The sequence below is a fragment of the Neodiprion pinetum genome, chromosome 1 (genome assembly GCF_021155775.2).
Source record: "Neodiprion pinetum isolate iyNeoPine1 chromosome 1, iyNeoPine1.2, whole genome shotgun sequence".
Lineage (NCBI taxonomy): Eukaryota > Metazoa > Arthropoda > Insecta > Hymenoptera > Diprionidae > Neodiprion > Neodiprion pinetum.
Genome location: NC_060232.1, coordinates 19,542,794 through 19,567,353, shown reverse-complemented (window position 1 = coordinate 19,567,353; position 24,560 = coordinate 19,542,794). Strand labels below are relative to the sequence as shown.

Here is a 24,560-nt window from a genome sequence, read left to right as displayed (position 1 = left end):
TAATATTATTCTTGGATATGAAGGTCGTGAACATCAAAACACTGTTTTTATGTTTACGTTTCAGCCGTGATGGGGGTCCTCCTCAGAACGATATATTTAAAACATCCCTGCTTATTACCTAAACCTTCCATATTAAATTTTGTTATGACTGAGTAGTACATTATTTTATTATTTCTGTTCGCGACAGATGTAATAAAACTGTTTTTTTCAAAGAATATTCATGAAATAATTTTATACCTTCACCTTAGCTCTTGAGAGAGAATTTTTTTCAATACGAAGCTTATGTAAGATTCGACCTTGCTCTCCATCCTTGACCGAGCTGTACTCAAACCGAGTTATGTTTTGCATTCCCAGAGCGATAGTAACCCAACACCGCAGATCCTTGGCTCTGTACCGCGGCTATCGGCCGACCTTGCACTCTGGTCTTGTCTGAACCCGTCCAAATACTCATCGTAGAGTTCACATTACATGACGCAGCTCGAAACCCTCCATCGTTGCTAAGTGGTGTTCGGAGTAGCATTTTCTTAGATTTTGAGACTTAATTCTAGATACAACTACAAGGTACAAAACGTACGTAGGATCAAAGGTATACATGATGGATAAATGAAAAAATATTCATAATTTCAATCTTTTTTTTTGTTTATTGAACGTAAGACTTACACAGAACATTGGATATTCGAATGCGATACTCAGATTATACGTATACGAATTAAAGTTGACCGTAGGGTCCGCCAAGATAGCGTATATGCAACCGTATCTCCTTACTGGCTGTCGTCACCTTCTGGAACAAATCTTCATTTTCGTGGAGGGCCTTGGTCAGTCGGTTGGGCAGAAAAATCGTGAAAGAGTCATCCAAGTCCAGAACGATTTTGTCTCCAAATTTCGTTTTAACCCGACGAACGCCACTGACCCGGTATTCGAAGTATACTTCGAGGTCCGAAAGCTTTTTTCAAGGGCAGAAGTGTCTCCAGGCGAGCGACTTCGTTCAATTTTTGAAAAGTCCATGATCGTTACGGTCGAGTTGTATGTGCTCGAAATCTCTTGTGAGTTGATTGAGGTCAGATCTGATTTTCAGCAGATGTTTTACTTCTCCAATATTCTTGAGGAGCAGTTCTAGTCGTTTCTTCAATTCACGTTGTTGTTCCAGAGCACTTCTCATTTGCAAGAAGAACAGCTTCAGACTGGCGATGAAGTTTTCACTTTTCGCTTATATAACGTTCCCCCAGAATAAATGAATTTTTTTTTGTAAAAACGTATGTCCCTCTTTATTTTATATCCGACACACAACAAGTATGCGTCTTTATTTTTTAGACAATCGACAGACATATGCATCGTTGTACAATTTCTTATATTTCGGAGCGTTCTTATCCTACATAACAATAATATTTTATACATCATGGTACAGTTATAGAGCTAAGGTGTAGGCTTGTAGCCCCACGGAAGCGTGTCGGTTGTATTTTGAAACACGATCCGCTTGTCGTCATTCCAGCTCAATGCTACTTTCTGCTGTTCTACGGTGTATACCTCGTGCTTTCGACTCAATATCAAATGCTGATTTGACGATAGATTTTCACGTTTCAACGCACAGTCCAAATAATCGTTGAAGGTTATTTTTCTTAACGTTGATCCTCTAACACCTTTGGCACGTTTATTGTCTGTCTCGTCTCCCAAGACTCGGAATGCGTACAATTTAGCTCGTAACCCTACAAATTCCAGCATGATTTTCCCGTTATTCTCGTCTTTCATCAAGCCGAGAACTTTTTTGTTCGCTAGAGGCATTCCATAAACGTTGTCAAGAGGATAATCAGACGTGTCGAATTTGTGCAAGTCCTCCTTAATGTGTTCGTATATGTCGGGGACGGTAAAATTGTAAATCAAACTGTCGGTATCCGTGTACATTAATTTTGCTCGGTTGCCGAATTTCTGCTTAATGTAATTGTAATGAAAATCGTAGATATATGTTTTAGCCAGATCCATGATGGAGAAACCTGCGTACAATGGTTTATTCAACTTGACTTTCGTCTTACTCATTTCAACGATAATTATATCTTTGTCGAAAACGGTGCAGCTGTGAAAATTGGGTTTGGCTATGGTAGCTCTAGCACCGTATCTTCCATCCCATTTCGTGATCAGCCTGACATCTCTATACTTTCGCACGTTTTCCATAGTTTTACCAAAAACTGCGTTGTTCATCAGTTTGTAAAAGTTTTTCTCAAATTCGTTGTGAGATTTTTTCCGCAAATCGGTATTTAAATCTATATAATTTTTGAGCCACCGGGTTTGTCTGAATTTGAGAACTCTATGAATTTTGAGTAATTTTAAGCCTAATTGTAAGCATTGTTTCAAAACGCGGTAGTGAACAACGTAGTTTTTCTTGGAAAATAGCGTGGGTGTCAATTTCGGTTGCTTACTATTCGAGATCGGAGGTATGTAGTGCTCCGGACACAGTGGTAAATCCTTATGAATTTCATGCAGTTCCTCAGGATATTCCAAATCAACCTCCAGTATGTAACCAAACTCCGCGTCGTCCGAGATGGTAAGAACGTCGCATTGTCCGAAGTCTGATAACCATTCGAAGGAACTGTATGGCAGAGCAAAGCTCATAGCAGCACCGTACAAATTATTAACGTCAAAGTACATGAGATAAGATTCTTCGACCTCAGGATCGAATTCCTCTCCCATATATCTATTGTTGGCCTTTGCGTATCTGTTCGAACACTGTGACACACCACCACGAATACCCTTTTCGATAAACATAACCATGTCTATGTCGGTGAGAAGCTCGAGTTCGATGCCTGTACATTTTAACATTGCATCAAACGACAGACCGGGCGCTGTGTAGTAATGTAACGGGTCCAGTTTGTACGTCGTCCAACAGCTCTGTCGAAAGTTTTGAAAAACGTCGGCCAGTAAAAACACGTCCGTCTGTAAATACAAGTCCGAATACTCTCCCAAAGTTTGAACGTTAAAAGTTTGCCAAACTTTACATGCATGTGCATAGTCGTCGTCTGATATATCCCGATCATTTAATTTTGAGTAAAATTGTTGTTTGGATGGTAACCGTGTGTCCTCGAGCTTCTCCCAACTGTCTATGTATTCGTACGGGAACACTCCTTTTCTGGTCAATAACTGAAATTTATCTGAGCTATGATAAAATTTTCGTGTGATTGATTTCTGATCATCACCGAGATACGTTGCTAATTTCTCAAGACTACTGGGCATGAAGCGGTACGAATCTACGAATCTAAACTTTATATCTGTCCCCTCGACGTATTTTGTAAATGAAATGTACTTTTCTTTGTTCACGGGTAGAAGCTCAGTTGTGCCCTCGAACGATGTGGCCAGTGCTTTGATCAGGAAATGTGAATCGTAACCCGACAGATTGTGGAATATCACTGGGATAATGTGCGAATTTTGGTAATTTAGATTGCAACCTCGGTGAGCAGCACCACGGTACTTTCCCGTGAAATGGCAGTGATCACGATGTTTCACGTCTGCGAGTGTAAACGGTTTTTCACAAATGTGACACACTGTTGTTGAGTGAAATTCGTTGATTTGATTGAAATTTAGTGGTTCCATCGGTACAACAGTCTTGAAATAAACTTCCAACGAATGTGCCAATTCCGCTAACTCGTTCACAAACCATTGAACGCAAGTCTCTCCACGATTAATTTTGAATTTTGAAAGCGAATCGTCAAACGCGCAATGCAGATAGTAAGCTATACTATACGGAAGATGCTTCTGATAAATTATTCTATTTTCCCCAAAACTTTCATGTGTGGGTTGCAGTAAACATTCGAGATCCGCGTAAATGCAGAATGGAACGGTTTCTTTGTGCTTGAAATTTTTGAATTTGAGTATTTTTCCTCATCTGTAGGTAGAATAACTTTGGTTTTGTTTAAATTCATGCAATCTACATTGTGCTTTGTTAAACACTCTTCAGATTGAAAGTGTGATAGACACCTATCACATAACCAAGTACGACCATTGCGTTTCGAAATTTGAGAACTTGTCAACCGCGATAAATTCCGAATCCATGCAAAATGATGTGTTACATTCTTTTCAATATTTTCCATACTATCATCGTCATCGTCGTTTTCAGACTCTATTACTAAAAGATGGATTGTAGGCTTATCAGACTTGTTTCGGCTTAAATAAATGGGTACGATTTCACTGCGCTTTTGTTTTTCCGCACTATCTATACCGTAAACGTTAATTGAAAGACCGTTAAGCTTCTCAAATTTTGAAATGGTGTTTTTGTCTAAAGACATTGGAAAATGCAAATCGTCGTATTGTAGCACTGAGCTGAAATGTGGATACGAAGTAATTTTGCTGGGATTGTTGTTGTCGGCTGGGAACAGAGCTGCGGTGACCGACCAGAGGAAGCAATACGAGTCGCTGTTACGGATGTTGACGACAGCCTTCTTATCTTGAATATCTTTGGGTAGTGGTGTGTATGTGAAGACACCGCCTCGTAGTGGCACGTACTTGTTGATATTCACAGTCAAATTGATTATTTCGGTCAGCGACCAGCCCGAATCCTTTTCCTGGAAATCTTCCACCTTTTTCAACAAACGCTCCGTCGCGTTTTCGATGAACCATTCGTTGATATCCGTTGTCTGGAGGATGATTTCATTTCTCGTATTAAAAAATTTGATCTCTTCCACCGTGCGATCAACTTTTCTGAGTTCAAATTTACAAGCCAGGATAACGTTGGCTTTCAAGCTCCTGTCTTTCTTCAGAGCGTTTTTCAGCCTCGTCACAGCTAGTACCTTTGCGTCTTCTAGAAATCTCTCCACATCTTTATGCTTCAAATTGACGATGGATCCAGTTCGAATTCTACTCTCGAAAGCTGATTCCAAATCTTCCCACCGTACTCGATCGCTTCTTCGTCGGCTTCGTAATCCGTCACCCACTTTCTGCAATTGTTGAAATTTGACTGTCAACGATTTCAGAATTCCAATTGTAGTCAAAATTCTTGTCTTCTCCCCGATCGTTGAGGCGTTGTTGCGTAAGATTTTATTCAAAAGCCTGATATTTTGGGTTCCGAGTCGAATCCATTTTGCAATTTCTGCCGGCGACGATTTTTCCGATAAAATCTTGAACGCCGATTCCATAATATCGATCAATCTCAAACACTTCGCGGATTCCATCTTGAGCTTTTTCCTCACGTATGCTTGACAGCTTGTGACGTAATAATCGTTTGCAGTGATGAGCGTCCTTTTTATAGGGCAGCTGTACGGATGCGCGCGCACCTTTTGGCATTCCAAGAGCGATAGTAACCCGACACCGCAGATCCATGGCTCTGTACCGCGACTATCGGTCGACCTTGGATATCAAACCGACATCCGAGTAAGTGAAAAACAATTCTCGGAACCATTAATTTTGGAATGTCACGTGGTTGATAAGGTGGGAAAGGAATGTGAGGTGGTTGATATCAAACCGACATCCGAATAAGTGAAACACGATTCTCGGAACCATTAATTTTGGAATGTCACGTGGTTGGTAAGGTGGTTAGACAAAACAATGCGTTCGACAAGTTTCGACGGCGAGCGGTATGCGGTCAAAGGATTTCGGTGCGACGTTGGGACAAACAATTCTCGGAACTATTAATTTTGGAATGTCGCTAGGTTGATAAGGTGGGAAAGGAATGTGGGGTGGTTGATGTTACACATCAGCAGTCCTACCGTGTTGGTGCGACGTTGAATTTGAGCCAAACAATTCTCGGAACCATTAATTTTGGAATGTCACATGGTTGATAACGTGGGAAAAGAATGTGGGGGTGGTTGATGTTACACATCAGCAGTCCTACCGTGGGAAAAGAATGCGGGACGGTAAAAAAGTTCTCGCCTCCGCTGCGCCCTCTACCGTTGGCAGGCGAGCACTACAGACCTTTGGTCGGTGAGATTGTCGGTAAAACAGCACGATTTTGACCCTCGATCGATAAGAATTGCCGGCAAAGCAGTGCGATTTTCACCGTCGACCGATACAACTGTCGGTAAGGTTGCATGGTCTTATCTAATGAGAGTGGGGGTAACCTTTACGGGTTTGCGTCTGGGCTGCGCGGAGCGGTTCGGTCAGTAAAGAAGGTGTTTGTACTCAGAACTCTCCTTGCTGTACTACTCAGAGAAAAATGAACGTACGTCGGGAGATGCGATATAATGCAAGAATTTACTTAAAACTACACGTCACTGGGCGACGTGATCTTACCCAAATTGCAAATGAAGCTACGAAAATTATTATTCTGTCAATCAGAAACGAGAGAACTTTACTGCGATCGGTAGAAAACAACGTAACGATAGTTCGGTAGATAATACGACGAATTTACCATAAATTATAACCAGTACGAGAGATTGACATTCATCAACAATTTACATAGTCGGCAAACGATCGACTAGATAGCTTTCGGTATAACTATTCATAAACGGTAGATTCGATAATTTATAATTACTACGGACTTGAGGAATTAAATAATGAATTCCTAAACATAACTTTCGACAGAATACAAAATACAAAATTATGAGAGAGTGAGAATTTCGGAGAGTTTACAAAATAAAGAAATACACTAAATACACCGCAGTACAGAAGAATAATTCGCAGAACTTAATTTAACGAAATACAGAGAAAAGAATAACAGGCAAAAATAATATAAAATTGCCAATAACAATAAAGAAAAAGTGCGGTAATATCTAGGGGCTGATTCTACGCTCGGTTGTACTCCAAGGAACTCGATATATGATACAATAGGCACAAGTATAAATAAAAAATATAATAAGCGATAACAGAAATAAAATATGAAGCACACTACTATTACAAAAAGAGTATGGCATGAAATATGAAGCCAATAGGGCTCAAAATACGATAGAAAGTACAGAAGCAGGCTAATAGTAATTCACAAATAATCAGAAAAATCATAAATACAGAAGAAATAATTATTCGGCAGTTACGAGGTCGCTCAGATACGAAAATAATAAATTACTGAAATCATGCAGTCACACGGCGGCTTACTGCAACTCTAGACCGTGGACCATGATTCACACAAAACTTGCATCACACGATGCAACCAAGAAACAATAAATATAACACAAATGACCGAAATCATGCAGCCACACGGCGGCTTACTGCAACTTTCAGCCGTGGACCATGATTCACACAAAGTCGATAAATACCATAAGAAAGAATAGAAATTATGAGCAACTTCGTAACGATACAATACAGAGGCAGAAGCCTTACCTTGGCTGGTGACTTCAGGCACACAAACTGACTCTAATTTAAATCAAACTTAGAATAATCAAACGAAAGTAGAAAGGAAGGAAAGGACTTGAATTTACAGGAAAAAGTTAACGATAGTGCAACGATAGAGGGTATGAAGAAACGGTAGATAAAATTACGGTAGACGAGAGGAAGAAGAATCGGTAGCTTAAGATGAAAGAATACTCGGGAGGATATGGAAAACACAGCTGTCGCTCAGCAGGTCAAGCGTAGAATAGAAGGAGGTCGTAGTTAGGGATGGGCGATATGCATCGATGTTTCAACTATCGATTGTTTTCGGGGGAAACATCGATATTTTTAGTCGATATTTTTTCTAGGTCAAAATATCGATAGTCGATGGAATGATTTGAACTATCGACATCGTCGAGTGATTTACCTGCAGAGGGTATACTCCTTGAGAGTGTGAATTATAATTTCTTTTTTTATTATTATTATAATTTTTATCGATGCGAGCAAACTAAAAACGCGGCAAACACATTGTTAAACTATCTTATTAGTATAAATTAAATACTTCTTTCTTTGATTATTTTGTGAATTTATATATTATTATTATTGACATGGCTGCTAATAACATTAACGTCGTTCAAGTACCTCGTAAGTACATTTTTTTTTATAATATAAATTATGATATCACTAAATCTGAACTTCATTTTTTTTTACTTTGAAATTGATGTAGTTTAATTAATAACTTATTTGTACTTTGGGTTTGTTTAGATAATGCTGGGGCTAGAAGATACAATTTATATTTCCAAATCGATCAAGAACCTTTGTTTTTGATTCAAAATTTAGATTTTCACACCTATTTACGAATTAAAAGTACGTATAACCTATAAAAATTAAATTTATAGTAATGTTAATAATTAATTATTAAAATATTTTTTTTTTATGTAGCTAATGACCAAGAAGCTTACAACTTTATCCAAAACTTAATTGCTACTGGCCAGTATCCAGTTCAAAACCCAGCGTGGACAGTGCTGTACAGAAGTTTGGACGCAATTGATTTCTCTCCAGTTAATTAAAGTTGTGTTCTCTTATAAAAATAATTGATTACTATAAATTAAAAATAATTTAATGATATAATAATAAAAATAATTATCCACTCATTAATACTTGTATTTATTTTTTTTCTACACAAATTTATCATTTATCATATATCTATTTAAATTTAACCGCGGATTTTTAATTATTCTGCTAAGTTCGTTGGTGTCGCTGCTGAAGCGCATAATAATAATTGAAACATCAACCAATAGGATTGATTGCATGAAAATTTTAAATCTTAACGGTTTTTTCACAAACTCACAGCAAGCCGTGTAATGTAAACACTCGAGTGTTAATTTTAACTTTTAATTAACTCTTATAAGTTTATTAAATACTTGTAGCTCTTATAATTCAACTGAGGCTTTAAATTTAAGACGATGGAGATGGATGACTCTGACGACTGTCAACGTATGTACTTTTGTATAACCTAAAATATCTTGTGTTTATTTTCTTTATTTTTTATACGAATTTTATAAAATTTTTACGTCGTATTATTTTTTTTCTGGAATCTGAAGATACTAGATCATTTCATATGTGGTTTAAAATTAATGATCAAAATTCAGAATCGTGGTTGATTTCCAATCTCAAGACATCAGAATATGTAAGATTGAAACGTACGTATACAGTGGTTATAATTTATACTAATAATAGATTTTTAATAATATTTTTTACATTTACAGATAATGATAAATATGCGTACGAATTTATCATGGAAATCTTGAATAAAGGCAGACCATTAGTTAAAGATAATCTTCCCGAATACATCTGGAAATCGATTGACGATGTAGATTAGTAAGTGAATTTCAATACTCTTTAAAAACATTTTTCCGTCATTTCATACTCATGTACCTGATGTAACTAATCATTATTTTTCCTATTTTCTTTTTTAAGTACTCTTCTCAATTGTCCTGAATTGAATCCTAATGACAAAGGCGACAAAAGTAATGAAACAGTGTCAATTTCTGACAATTTAAATCAGCCTGTCCATCCCAAACTTAATAACCCATCCAGCAAGCCTCTACTATTGAATAATTCTATACCAGTTTCCCAAAAAACAATTTCTAATGACAGTGGTAAATGTTTTTCTCTATCTTCATGCATTTTAATTCATCATGAAGAGTTAATTAAAAAGTCTTTTTGTTTATTATCCTTTCCTAGTTAATGGTTCGTTGAATTGTAATCCTGATAATACATCCAAGTACGTTATATATTTATTTATATTTTATCCAACATCAATTTTATTCTTATCTACTATTTTAGAGTAAAAAATATAATTATGTACATACTAATATATTTTTGCTTTTTACAGTGTTAAAAGTAAAAGTAAATTTTGGGAATATTTTACGCCAATAGACTCAACTTCGGCACGATGTAAATTTTGTCAAACTGTTATTAAAACGTCGGGAAATACATCAAATCTTCGAGCTCATCTGAATTCTAAACACAAAATGTTTATACCAGTAGAATTACAAATAAATACGAAAAAACGTCCTTCTGTTGTGATTGAAGAGCATTCTGATGATTCCAGGGGGCTTGAATGTAAAAAACCGAAAATTCCGACAAAAGTTCAGCAGGTTTGTATAAAATATTGTACTCTAAATTAATTAATAAGACGAAATAACTTAGCATTTATTTAAAAACTTTTTTTCAGAGCAATCCCGTTCTTGATTTATTTAAGCGAGCAAATTCTTACGCAGGTTAGATTTATATTTTTGCTATTATTATTACTATTATTATATATACTGCAAGTGTTTATTCATACTGATTGTATAATTTTATTATGCAGAAGGTGGTCTTGAAGCTGAAAAATTAACAAACTCTCTACTATATATGATAGTAGTTGATCACATGCCTTTCCGTAGTGTGGAAAAAAAAGGTCTCAAGCAGTTCGTAAAGACAGCTAGACCTCAGTACTCTATACCCAGTCGTAGAACTTTAACAAAGTTAATTAATGATAAATATGACGTTTTGAAACTTAAAATAATTCAGGACTTAAATGAATCTGCGTTTTATTCTATCACTTGTGATATCTGGACGGATGTGTCTCAGAAAAGTTATTTAGGAACAACTGTCCATTATTTATCGTCCGATAACTTAAAAATTTTAAGCACGCATCTTTGTGTTAAACCATTAGATTCTGAGCATAATGCAACTTATACATCAACATGTTTATTAGAAATTTTTAATAATTTTAGTTTACTTAAAGATAAAATGACAGCTATTATAAGTGATAGCGCTGCGAACATGATAAAAGCTATTGATAATGTGTTTGATTCTGACGTAGATAATTTGAGCAACGGAAACATTGATCAAAGTAAAAAGAACAACAATAAAAGGCTGCCCTGCTTTGCCCATCGAGCATCTCATATAGTTCCGAAAGCTATTGCAAAAATGCCACATATACAACTTGTGATTGATAAAGTTGAAAGAATTGTCATGATGACAAGAAAAAGTGTTCCGGCTGCGGATGAACTAAGAAGACTGCAAGAACGTGACGGCAAATCGGAAGGAACCATACTTAAGTTCATTGAAAGCGTTGACACCCGCTGGACTTCAACCTATGACATGCTGGAAAGGTTTTTATTATTGGAAGATTACGTTTATCCAGTGACTTCGAAGTGTGCGAATCCACCACCGATGTTAAGCCATGAAGAATTGGTGATTTTGAAAGATATCGTGAATTTAATAAAACCTGTCATGATAATCATAACCGAATTGAGCGGGGATTCCTATTTAACTTGCAGTATTATAATTCCTGCTATTGCGGTCATGAAAAATGAAATAATGCTCTCGAAACCAAAAAACTGAGGATGGAGTTCAATTCAAAAACCATTTACTAAATTCTCTAGATAATCAATTTTATGATATTGAGTCGTATCCAACATTAGCAATTGCAACTATTCTGGATCCTCGCTTCAAGAAACTTCATTTTCAAAGAGCTATGCATGCCGCAGATGCGGTTGAGCACATTCGTAAACAAATGAACTCTAGTATCACTCAGACTTCTACATCTATATCAGTTTCATCTACTGTAAATTTTGAAGCCCAATTAAATAAAAATAATATTTGGCGTCATCATGATCAGCTTGTTGCCAAAACAAGTGCAGTAACTTATTCACTGGATGGTGTGGCATTTGAGCTGAAACAATACCTTACGCAGCCTGTCATTCCAAGAAATGAAGACCCTTTGAAATATTGGCAACTTCTGAAACCTTCCTTCCCAAGTCTTTTCCAAATTGCGATGAAGTATTTTTGTGTAGTAGGAACGTCAGTTCCTTGTGAATGACTTTTCTCTGAAGCTGGAAATATAAAAACTGATGACCGAAATCGTCTTACTGGGAAGAATTTAGATAAGTTACTTTTTTTGAGTAGTTTAACTTCAGAAGATTGGGGATATCGATCTACACTAAGGTACTGAATTATTATCATTAATTTATTATTATATATTTGTCTATTATATAATTAATCATCAGTCATTATCTTAAGAATTCTATTGTGATAGTAGATATAAAAAAATTTTAGTCACTAAATAGTTTAATCACTAAAGTGATTACAAATCAAATTATAATTGTTAATTTAATTATAAATTTGTGTTGTTTTATAAATAAAATGTTTTTAACTCCATCTATGATAAAATTACTTATGTTATAGTATAAATGCTTTTAATTATTTGAATAAAAAATAAATTGAAAATTGGAATTATTATTTTTGTATGTTTATTTTAGAGATAATTATAATTTTTTTAAATTTTCGCGCTCATTTTCAATATTGATATCGACAATCGATGTTTCGATGTTTTTCTAAGAATATCGATGGTTCGATAGCGAAAATTGAAAAAATATCGATAGTTCGATGTTGATGTTTTTTACTGATATCGCCCATCCCTAGTCGTAGTTCGGCTCGCCGATCTCGCGGTTGTCGTGAGGTGATTCTTCTTCTTTGATTGGTTGGTTGACCCCCACCGCAAATAGGCCATCCCCCTGTGGCAAATATTGGTTACGACGTGGTCATACGTTTTCCAAAATTACCGATAGATAGATGTGGCGTAATGTGCTGCTCGCGATTTCGTCGTTGACACCAACTCGTACGATTTTGTAGCTGCTTCGGTTTACGGTCCAGGCTGCCTATCACCGGGGACTTCTTTGACAGAGGCATACACAGGGTGCCTCTCGGCCAAAGTTACCGAGTGGAGAGTGACGCCTCATTGTTCACCTCCACCGGCTTTTTGCACAGACAGTAGCTAGCTGCCTGTACCTGAGGTCGTGCAGTCAGACGGTTGGCCAAACCGTGGACCACGACTCACACAATTAGTCTTTGTCGATAGGAAGGCAGCGTCGATCCTCGGAACGATGGCTTTATCAACCTGAACGTAGTGGTTTGGGGTCGGTCCGGCACCAGGCCGGTAAGTCGGAAGATGGCAGGCTATGGTCTGCCCTCCACGCCATCCTTACGGCATGCGATAGAGCTGGCGGCTGGTTCCTCTTCGAGAAACGGTGCCCTCGGCCGCCGGGAGGATTTTTATCTCCCTGTTCACCGGCAGTCGAGGCGATACGGAAGGTTCGGGTGGATGCTACCCCAGGTGTATATAAAGGTGCACCAAGGTAGCCAGTATAGTCTGATTAGACCGTCGGTAGGCGAAGTCGTCGAGAGCTGAAAACGGTAGCTAGTGGTCCCTCGTTGGTCGGGATCGTTGTCGTCCAAGTACCTTATTAGCTTGCGCCGAAGCGCGAAATAAAGAATTTACAAAAAAAAAATTAGTTAAAAGTAGTTATTGCCTATTTTGTATCGAGTTCGGTTGGAGTACCCTGCTGAGGACGCGTAAACTAGAAATAATAACGGTTGTGTGCCCTTGTGACGGGCGACTTTGAAACGCCACGTTACAACTCCCTCCCCCCAGGGGGAGATCGGGCAGGTCTTCTACCTAGGTAATGTCACGAAGGCTCTTATCAGAAATTATGGAGGCTGACCCGTAAACTGACGAATAAGTGGTTTCGTTGTCCATTGACAACACTAGCCAAAAGAATTAACGGAAATTACGTAAGAGACGGTAGAAACGGAAAACGCGTAAGCTTCGGTAGTTTTTAACGTATGATAGTGTGCGCTAGTTAATAAAATATGAAAAGTATGGTAAAAGATCACACAAAAGGCGAGTCAAGTAATTTAGGCTTGTATATCCGAGCGTTGATTGTTAGTTTTTGCTTTTGGTTCAGGAGTTTTTGCCCTTACCTCAGTCAGTGACGGTTTTTGGGAGAAATCAGTTGATATAGAGGGTTGTTTAGAGTGATCACGAGACAGGTAACGTCGACGGAATAAGTCAGAATCGGAGTTTTTTCGCGGTAGCTTAAATCGGTAGGCAAGATGTTAAATTTCCACGACCGCTCGGAACGGTAGAACTGAAGTAAAGTTTTGACGGTAGCTTAAAACGGTAGAAATGAAGTTTTGCATTTGAGGATAAATCAGACGGTAGAAATAAGGTAGAATTTAGACAATGACTCGAACGGTGAAGGTAGAGTTAAGTTTTCCGATAGCTTAGCGTTACGGAAATGAAGTTAGACCTTTACGGTAGGTTGACGGTATCTGAAGACGGTAGAGAAGTTAACGAACGGTAGATAGACGATAGCAAAAACGGTAGGAAATGTTAACAAGCGGTAGATAAACGGTAGATAAGAAAAATCGGTAGTGAAAAATGAATTTAAGTGGATTTAGCAAAAACTGGAGGGTCGAAATAGAATTTTGAATTAGATGGGCCGAAATAGAATTTAGAAAAAATCTTTAACCGAGGAGGCACTTAGGGTGGCGGATCCTTAAGCTCACGGTGCTGATACGGGCCCGCTAAATGGTTGTTGTCTATTGTAAGAGATAGTTTGAGGATGGGAAGCAGGCTGTGAAATCAACGTAACACCAATTCAACTGAAGAGATATTCAAAAACAGATGTATTTTATTCTTTGTACTTTCTCACGCACGTTCTAAAGATGACTGCCTTTTTGCGAACGTGGCAGTGACCGCAGTCTCTCACACTCTCACGCATGCGCGCTCTTTGAGCTCTCATTGGCTCGTACAGGGTGAACGCACATTAAACTTATCCAATACTTCCACCGTTTATGCGCGTTCCACACACACACTCATACCAATGTTTTCTCTTAGCATACAGAATCGCTCTCTTGGTAGAGCTTTTGTAAAAATATCGGCTTTTTGTTGTTTTGTTTGAACATACTCTATTTTTAGTGTCTTTTCTACAACTTTTTCACGAATGTAGTGGTACCGAATATCTATATGCTTTGTACGTTTATGGAAATCAGGGTTCCTGACTAGTCTAATTGCACTTTGATTGTCCACAAATATTGCAGTAGCATCAGCACATGGATATTCAATATCCAGCAACAATTTTCTTAACCATATCGCCTCTCGAGACGTCACCGAGGCAGCAACATATTCTGCTTCGGTTGTGCTTAGTGTAACTAATTTTTGACGCTGACTCGCCCATGTTATTGGACCACCTGCGAGCTGAAAAACGTATCCAGTCGTTGATCTGCGCGTTTCTGTATCTCCAGCGTAATCGGCGTCCGAATAACCGACGAGCTCGCTTCCACTGCCACGAAACTCAATACCGTAACCAATTGTTCCTGATAAATACGCCAGTATACGCTTTACAGCTCGCCAGTGCTCGTTACTGTGGTTGTTTAAGAACCTGCTCACTGAGTTTACCGCATAGGCTGTATCTGGACGTGAAACTATTGCTAGGAACATTAATGATCCGACTGCTTCTCTGAACGGAACCTTTTCGGCCTTCTCTTCTCCCGCAATTATAGGATTTAAAACTACATGTGGATCAGCCGGCACACTCAAAGACTTTGCATTGCTCATATCGAATTTTTCAATCACACGCCTTGCATACACACTTTGATGTATAAACACCGACCGCTCGCTCCGATTTCGCTCAATTTGCATACCCGCATACACACTCGAATCACCAACCGTGATTTTAAATGTTTTTCCAAGATGCGTCAATACGCGCTCGAGAATCTCATTCGATTCGGCAGCAATGAGGCCATCATCAACGTATAACGCTAAATACACTTTCGATCCGCCTACGTCACCGACAAAAATGCAATGATCTGCATTGGTTTCACAGAACTTGAACTCTCGGAGAAACGAGCTGAACTCGCGGTTCCAGCAGCGCGGCGCTTGCTTTAAGCCATACAGAGACTTTTCTAGTCGGCACACAACACTTTTCACTGAACTGCCCTCGATGTTGAGACCCTCCGGGACTTCCATGAAGATTTTCTCGTCCAGCTTGCCATATAGGAACGCCGTTTGTACATCAAATTGCCCCAACTCGTAATTCTTCTCAGCAACGACAGCAAGTAGCACCCGCACCGAGTCGTACCGTACGACTGGCGCAAATGTTTCGGTGTAATCCACACCCTTTTGTTGCATGAACCCACGAGCGCAAAGTCTGGCTTTGTATCGATGGACGTTTCCAACTGTCCTTTTTTACTCGAAAAACCCATTTTGAGTCGACAGTTTTCATCTTTGGATTTCTCTTGACCAATGACCACGTCTTGTTCACATTATGTGCTTCAAGCTCCTTTTTAACTGCGTCAAGCCACTTCGATGAGTCTACGCTTTTTATCGCTTCCTCATACGTCGTTGGTACGTCATACTCGATCGCGTTGCCCTCGTAACGTGACGGTCTTCGTATTAATCCGCGATCTCTTAGGTTGTGCTGTGGCTCTGCGTGCGGTGCTTGGATAACCAACTCCGGTCTCGCATTGACCGCTTCCTCAACTGCTGGCAGAAAAACATCATCGACATCATCATCCGGCTCTTCATTCGCGTTTCGTTCATCAGCATTTTCTTGTTCAGCCTTGGGCAGCACTATTTCGTCGCACTTATCATCATCTACCGGTAAGGTTATCTTGCCGATTCTTTCGTGAAATACTACGTCTCTCGACACTGACACCTTCTTTGATTTTGGATCGTAGACACGGTAGTTTGATGAATTATTCTCATAACCCAAGAGGATCATTCTTCGCGCTCGAGCGTCGAACTTCGTCGTTTGCTGCTTTGGCACGTTGAAAAATACTTCAGAGCCGAAAATACGTAGATGTTTCAGATTGGGTTTTATTCCCATCCACCCTTCATATGGTGTTGCTCCATTCCGAGCACTCGACGATCCAGCGCGGTTCATGAGATAGACAGCTGTGTTACACGCTTCTGCCCATAGAGTCTTCGAAAGCTCCTTCGCGTGCAGCATCGTCCTGGCGCTTTCAATGATTGTTCTATTGTCACGTTCCACTTTCCCGTTCTGTTCGGGCGTATACGGGGCGGTATACTCACGCTCAATACCACGAGATTCAAGATATTCGTTCATTCTTTTGTTTCGGAATTCGCCCCCATTGTCCGACCGCAACACACGCATCACTTTACCGAATTTATTTTCTACAAGTTTGTCAAACGCACGGAACTTGTCAAACACATCATTTTTGTGTTTGAGGAAATAAATGTAACGGAAGCTCGTTGCATCGTCTTTAAAAATCAGGAGAAATCGCGCACCTCCTTGAGATTCGACGTTCATCGGCCCGCACACGTCTGTGTGAATGACTTCATCGGGTTTCGTGGCTGCGCGCACACGCTCGCTTCGAAAAGCCCGCCGATGCGATTTGCCGATTTGACACGAGTCACAGAAGAATTCGCACGTTTTCGGTAGTTTAACACCTTCCACGAGGCCTTTGTTTACCAGCTCTCGCATTGTACTGCCGTTCACGTGTCCAAATCTCTCGTGCCATCTTTGAAATTCCGTCTTTGCTACTAGTCTAAGAGCCAGCTTAAATCTGACAACACATTCTTTACGGTATTTGAAATTTCGTCCAGTGAGACTTCTATACCCAGTAAACAAGCAATGGGTACTAGCTAAGCCCGGCCGCGGTAGGTTTGGGGTGCCTCAGGTGAGTCAGGTATGAAAATTAAGTAAATTTTTAAAGTATTTTACGGCGTCTGCCGTTTTAATATGTCATAATATACCTCTAGAAAAATTGAAAAATAAATATGGCTGCTGATTTTGAAGGTTGCAACATCCTGGCAGCCACTTTTCAAAATTCGGAAAAAAAAAATCTTTTAAAGTATTTTACGGCGTCAGCCATTTTAATATATTATTTATTGAACTATTTTAAGCCAATATTAAAAATGGCTGACATTTTTTCCGGTTGTAACTATCCGGTTTACAGCGAAACATTACCTGCAGTCTATGCTTAGAAAACATGTGGTACAGTAAGAGTAGTAGTTTATGCTCTCTCTCTCTATCTCTTTAGTCAAACATTTTCTCCTTTCATGTTAGGGCTGAGTGGTGGGGATTTAGTTCCTTTTACGAACACAAAGGCACACCAGGCCCAACGGTTTACGGACAAATATATTTTAGTCAGTTGCATGTTGAAAGTATAGAGACATAATACTGTGAATAGTTTTTATTGCATTTATTGATTGTTAATTTATTTTCCATTACTTTTTCAATATGGCTGATAATTTAAAGTGTGTGATTTGTGCCTCGGAAAAAGACGAAAAAGTGCTTTTATTTTCTGAAGAAACTTTAAAAAGGTGTCAGCGTATTCTAGACTTACGAAAACATCATAACCTAAAATACAAAGATGTAATTTTACCTTCAGATCTTTATGACTGTGGATATCATCGCAGTTGTTATCGGATTTTCACAGCTTTAAAGACGAAGTTTTATGAAAAGAAAGATACAAAAATAAAAGATGTTGCGCCTTCAACATCTCAATCTAATACGTTATCAACGGAATCACTATCTGCTCAGCAGCCGTTAACGTCAACAGACAATTCTATGATTGCTGAAACTGTGACTCAAAATGTTGATTCATCTATAGATTCCTCTGTACTAGACGAAGTTGTAATAGAGGGTAATGATTCTCAACTGGATACATCGTTGGAAGCAGGCTTCGTTAAAGATTCTGATTTATTAAATTCACCAACGGATATTTTAACGGCAGAAAATGAAAGTCCAATCGTAAAAGGTTATATTTGTTTTTTTTGTGAGAAAAAAAATAAAAAATTTCATGGTAAAATAGAAAATTTGCGCAGTTGTAATAAACACCAGTTTGAAGAAAGTATTATGAAGAATCTTAAAATTAATTCAGACTATTACAATGAAATGTTGGATAAGCTGCAGAATATTACGAGTAATAAAATATATTACCATGAAAAGTGCCGAACAGACGCCAGAAACAAAAAAAAATTACAAAAAAGTCCTGTTAAAACATCGTGGCATATTTCCCGTGAATATCACCAAACTGTTTTTCAGGAAATATGCACTTTGATCGAAGAAAATGTAATTAAAAAAGGACGTTGTTATTTTCTTTCATTTCTGCATAGGCAATATATCGATTATTTCAGCGAGTTAAGTAATGATATGGGACATACCTTAAGTTCAGTAATTTCATCACAATATTTAGAAGAAAAAATTCGTGTTCAATTTGCTGGGAATATTCAAATACTACAATCAGGTCATAAAAAAGTAATTGCACCGAAAGGCATCACTTCTATAGATGAATCTTTATTTGCTCATTTAAAAGAAAGAGACATTTTACAAGCAGCAGCCTCGATTTTACATAAAGAAATAATGAACATTGAAAAATCGAAACTCCCAGATAATTTAAATAGTCAAAAATTGATCCAAGGTAAATGTTCAGTCCCATCAAACTTATCAGATTTTGTGGCTTCAGTTATTGGAAGTTATTTTCGCAAACGACAACAAAGTGAGAGTTTCAAACGTCATGTCAATTCTGTGAGCCAAGACTTAATTTATATGACTCACAATGGAAATCTTAAAATTCCCAAACATATATGTTTAGGTATGACTTTGAAAAGTCTCACTAGCAGCCGTAAGGTAGTTGATATCATCAACCGCTACGGACATTGCATTAGCTACAATGCAATTGAAGAACTTGAGACTGAAGCAACATATACATCGACTTCTCGAGCTGGACTGTGTCCAGAAATCATCAATAGAACTGATAATTTGTCGGTGGGTATTGCATATGATAATTTTGATAGATTTGTTGATACGAAAACCGGCAAAGATACTCTTCATGATACAGTAGGGATAATATATCAAAACATCGATCCTACCCTTGAAAATGTTGAAGAAATCGAAGATGTAGATGATTTGCGAGTAATCCATTCTAAAAGACGTCTAAGACGATCTTTTGAAGCAATTGATCCGGAATTACCGTTCTTTCCTAAAAAAAGTAAAATGAGCAGTGGTTTTCAACCTGAAGTTTCTGAAAGAGAAGAAGAAAATATTGTCATCCATGAAGATCTGTACAATCGTATCGATACTGTTTGGATGCTTAGCCATGCTGTACATTTACCAGATATCCCAATGTGGGCAGGTTTTAACAGTGCTGTAACAAAAGATGACAGTCCTCAGCAATTAATTTCTTATCTCACTCCAATTAATGCATTTCCAACAGCTCACCCAGTAGTTTTAGAAACAATGGAGCAATGTATGAAAATTTTAGAAGAAATCAACCAACCTTACATGCAAGTAACATACGACTTGGCTATAGCAAAAATCGCTTTTCAAATTAAAGCCACTGAGACAAGTCCAAAATTTTCCAAGTTATTTATACATTTGGGTTCTTTTCACATCATGCAATCTTATTTTAAAGTTATTGGGAAATTCATTGATGGTCGTGGACTGTCAACAATTATGGTTGAGAGTGAGTTGCTTGCGAGTGGGTCTGTAGCAAGTTTTTTAGATGGCAAACATTTTAACCGGTGTAAGAGGTTACATCCTATGATGGCCTTAGGATTGCAAATTCTTCATTTCCGATCTTTCTTGGAACAGGAAAAAATTGAAATAACTGATGATATATTTCAAGAATTGCAAAGATTAAAATCTTGCCAAACACCAATATTTTTTATTCACGACGAAAAACTCAAAGAATTGTGTGCAAATTATGCTAAATTTGAGGAACAAACTCTCCATGGTGATTTTGGTAAAACTGCTCAGTTTTATATGGTGTACGTAAAGCTTGTACATTATTATTTAACTCTTAGCAGAAGTATTCGTTTGGGAGATTTTGAGTTATTCAAAAATATTTTACCTAAAATTACAAACTTATTTTTTTTATTTAATCACCAAAATTATGCAAGATGGACGGTTACGTATCATTACAACCTTATGAAAGTTGCTTCAACTCATCCAGGGCTAGAAGAAGATTTTAAAAAAGGGTTCTTTGGAATTAAACGTACGGGAAAACCATTTTCGAGGCAGCCGATTGACTTAACTCTAGAGCAAACGATCAATGCGGATGCTGCTAGGCGACTAACTGGAATCACTCATTTGACAGATTCCATCGCAGCTCGTCAACGTTGGGCTCGTAGTCATGATATTCGATCAACTATTATCACCCACGTTTTGGAAGAGATAGGCATTAATAAAAAACAAGATATTTCAGCAGAGTTACAGCCATCGAACATCAAAAAAAATTGCGAGCAACTGGAAAAGTTTGTAAAATCTTTTGATCAATACATCAATCCATTTAGTGCCCAGTTACCTCCGAATCAATTGTTTAACATATCATCTGGTAAAGCTGCTTCAACTCAAGTAGAAGACTTTCTTCTGAACGTTGAAAAGATTGGTGATGATCTTCGCAAAGCATTCATTTCTGAATGTTCATCAGATATTAACCGGTTTGATAAAGCAATCAAGAAAATACCAATTCACAATTTTTCAAGTCAGATAGAAAAAAAAAACCGTGAAAGTTGGAGGAAAAAATCAAGAAATCAAAATACAGCGGGATTTATTTGGACGCATGTTGGGGCTATCAATGGACTATAAGATCGATGTCCTCAGAATTTTATCATATCCGATAACTCCTGTGCCTCTTTCTCTATGCCATCTGGACGGAGGAATTCACAAAACAGATAAGTCAGCGCTTGCTAAATCTCTTGAGGCAAAAATCGACCATGATCCACCAAGTCACGCTGATGTATATTTGATTGACGGTTTCTTTATTCTACATGCTATGAAAGAAGTACCCAGGACTTTTGGTAATATTTCAAAGAAATTTTTGCAAATGATTACTAAATTTTCAGCATCCAGAATAGATGTTATCTTTGATCAATATTGGTACCCTTCCATCAAAGACAACGAACGGAGTCTTCGACATGAAGCACCACTAATTGATTACTCGATTTATGGACCAGACCAAATCAGATCAAGTGACTTTACGAAAGAAATGCGAAATACCAAATTCAAGGAAGCTCTTATTGAATTTTTCACTATACATTGGGCAACGGATGATGTTGCGCCGTTTATTGGAAATAAATTGATCCATTTGAATTTCAAAAATTGTTATTCATATAGATCCAATGACGGCAAAGTCGAGTCAAGTATCGTTGAAGATTTGTGTTGTAAATCTCATGAAGAAGCAGACAGTAAAATTATTTTCCATGCTTGTAGCATTATTGATCAGTCTAATATTGTTATTAGAGGTTCAGATACTGATATTTTAATAATCATGCTGGGCAACATGGTTAACTTGAAAAATCCTTCTTCTCACATTTGGATGCTAACCGGGACAGGAAACAACGAAAGGTTTATTGATGTCAGCAAAATATATACAGAACTTGGTCCACTTTTAGCTAAAAGCTTAATTGGCTTCCACGCTTTCACTGGTTGTGATTTCAATCCAGCTTTTTATAATCGGGGCAAAAAAAAACCTTTCACGTTACTAAAAAATAACGTTGAATTTCAAAAAGCATTCGCTGCTTTCGGTGACATTGGCCTGACTGAGGATACCATACGTGAACTGTGTAATGTTATCCAGAAGTACACTTGCAGTATGTACAATGCTAAAAAATCCATCGATGTTGATGATGGGAGATTTCAGCTGTTCGTTAATTCCTACAAGGCTGTAGATATGAACGAAAATTTTAATAAAAAAGTCCGGAGCTTTGATGCAAGTTTGATCCCTCCGTGTAAATCTGAACTGTACCAACAAGTTTTGAGGACGCATTATATTTCCAGCATTTGGAAAAATGCTCATGCGAATGAGCCCACATCACTGAATCCCCTTGAATACGGCTGGATGGAGATGGAAAACCGTTACGTATTTAAGTGGTTCGAAGGAGACCAACTTCCTTGCTTTGTCAGCGACTTGATTCTAAATCCTGAAGGTAATGACAGCATTGTAACATTTATTGTAACAGCATTTTAATTATCATAAGCTTATTTAAAAATTTGTATTTTATTTTTACAGAATCTGACTTGGAGGATGAAGATGACTTGTCACTTTCTGAAGACGATTCCGAAGATGAAAATTAATTATAAAATATTTCATGATTATTTCATTGTTATAAATTATTTCCAAAAATAAATATATTCTGATATGAATAATGAATATATCTAATTAATGTTTGATTTTTTTTTCCATCTTTATAATAATTTTATATTTGTTAAAGCCTTATAATGAACCTTTTTTTCTTTATTATACACATTTAAAGTAGTAGATCGTTCGTTTCATTGTGTATTTATAAAATTTTTTACATTGACTAATATAATTTTAATGTTATATAAACTTGACGAATGTGAAAATTACAACTGTGAACATACATATGCACGGACTACAGGTAATGTTTCGCTGTAAGCTGGATAGTTACAACCGGAAAAAATGTCAGCCATTTTTAATATTGGCTTAAAATAGTTCAATAAATAATATATTAAAATGGCTGACGCCGTAAAATACTTTAAAAATTTACTTAATTTTCATACCTGACTCACCTGAGGCACCCCAAACCTACCGCGGCTGGGCTTAGCTAGTACCCATTGCTTGTTTACTGGGTATAGAAGTCTCACTGGACGAAATTTCAGATACCGTAAAGAATGTGTTGTCAGATTTAAGCTGGCTCTTAGACTATACGTTTGCTTCGTCGGTTTTATCAACACATTTTACACGAAACATCATGCGGAATATTTGATTGTCTTGTTTTACACCATATGCTACCACGTTTCCGCGATCGCGAATTTCAACCCGATTTCCCGAAAAGAAAACTTCATGCCCTTTCGAGGTGCACTGACCGACCGAGGAAAGATTCTTCTTCATTTGTGGAATGTATAGCACCTTTTCGATTTTTGACGGATGTCACGCGTTGTCGACGAATCTTTCAATGTTTACAGTTCCTTCGCCGACCACTCTGCACTCTTTGTCGTTCCCAAGCGACACGGTACCGCCGTCAGTCAACTCGCGGTATTCGCTGAACCATTCGCGCCGATTCGTGATGTGTCTTGACGCACCGCTGTCGGTAAGCCAAATTTCTTGCTTACTTGCACTGAGCACGGAGTTCACTATACCGACAGGGAGTTTCGTGCTCCCCTCTTTACCGACGTTTACCGACTGATTTTTGCTCGATTTCTGCACGATGAAGGCGTAGTCGCGTGTTTCACTAGAGCCGCTATCGTCTTTTTCTCGCCCTTTCTTGCACTATCTCGCATAATGCCCTTTTCTTTGGCATCTAAAGCATTTCACTTTGTCTTTCGGTACTTGCTTTTTTTTCGAGTCCTCCGCGTTTGTTTTATCGTTTTTTCGCGCACTCTTTGTTTTCGACGCCACAAAAGCTCCCGGAGCTTCATCGTCCACCGACAACCGAATTTCCTCGCGGATCAAACGTTCTTGTAGTTTTTCAAGCGTCTGCTTCTCCTCACGATTTCTTACGCAGTTAGGGTACCTGGGCCCATAACCTGTTGTAAGAGATAGTTTGAGGATGGGAAGCAGGCTGTGAAATCAACGTAACACCAATTCAACTGAAGATATATTCAAAAACAGATGTATTTTATTCTTTGTACTTTCTCACGCACGTTCTAAAGATGACTGCCTTTTTGCGAACGTGGCAGTGACCGCAGTCTCTCACACTCTCACGCATGCGCGCTCTTTGAGCTCTCATTGGCTCGTACAGGGTGAACGCACATTAAACTTATCCAATATTGTCCGCCTTCCGGGGCCGGACCTGGTATCGTTCCATGAAGTCAAGCGCCCAACCGGCGCGGCATCGAGGACATTCCGCCTTGGTGAAGCCGGGCTGTTTGCATCCGTAGCAAAATTTCCGCCTCGGCTTCGTGCACTGTCTGGCCAGGTGCCCCACCTCATCACAATTACAGCACGCCCGGGGGTCGCGTACTACCGGGACGAGCGCTGGTGCTGGTGTAGGTGGTGTAGGTGGTGGCGCT

General features: G+C 38.3%; 2 protein-coding genes across 5 annotated transcripts in view; both read left to right on the top strand.

Annotated features, from left to right (window-relative positions):
- LOC124224763 (uncharacterized) overlaps window positions 1–122 on the top strand; it is a 32,217-nt gene extending 32,095 nt beyond the window's left edge. Inside the window, exon 5 of the mRNA XM_046636968.2 lies at window positions 65–122. Coding sequence (XP_046492924.1) covers window positions 65–122 — 58 coding nt within the window. The remainder of the gene's footprint in view (window positions 1–64) is intronic.
- A 17,010-nt stretch (window positions 123–17,132) lies between these two features.
- Window positions 17,133–22,737, top strand: LOC124218864 (uncharacterized). 4 transcript variants are annotated; one of them, XM_069138080.1, is made up of 4 exons: window positions 17,139–17,259; window positions 17,649–18,342; window positions 19,180–19,352; window positions 20,683–21,150. In XM_069138080.1, the coding sequence occupies exons 2-4, from the start codon at window positions 17,823–17,825 to the stop codon at window positions 20,761–20,763; spliced, it is 774 nt and encodes a 257-aa protein (XP_068994181.1). In that variant the 5' UTR covers window positions 17,139–17,259; window positions 17,649–17,822; the 3' UTR covers window positions 20,764–21,150. The 4 variants fall into 4 exon arrangements, 2 of the variants coding, with proteins under 2 accessions (XP_068994181.1, XP_046481702.2); XR_006883223.2 differs by lacking the exons at window positions 17,649–18,342; window positions 19,180–19,352; window positions 20,683–21,150 and adding exons at window positions 22,365–22,513; window positions 22,597–22,737 and having other exon boundaries at window positions 17,133–17,268; XR_006883224.2 differs by lacking the exons at window positions 17,649–18,342; window positions 19,180–19,352; window positions 20,683–21,150 and adding exons at window positions 22,365–22,513; window positions 22,597–22,737 and having other exon boundaries at window positions 17,185–17,259.
- The last annotated feature ends 1,823 nt before the right edge of the window (window positions 22,738–24,560 follow it).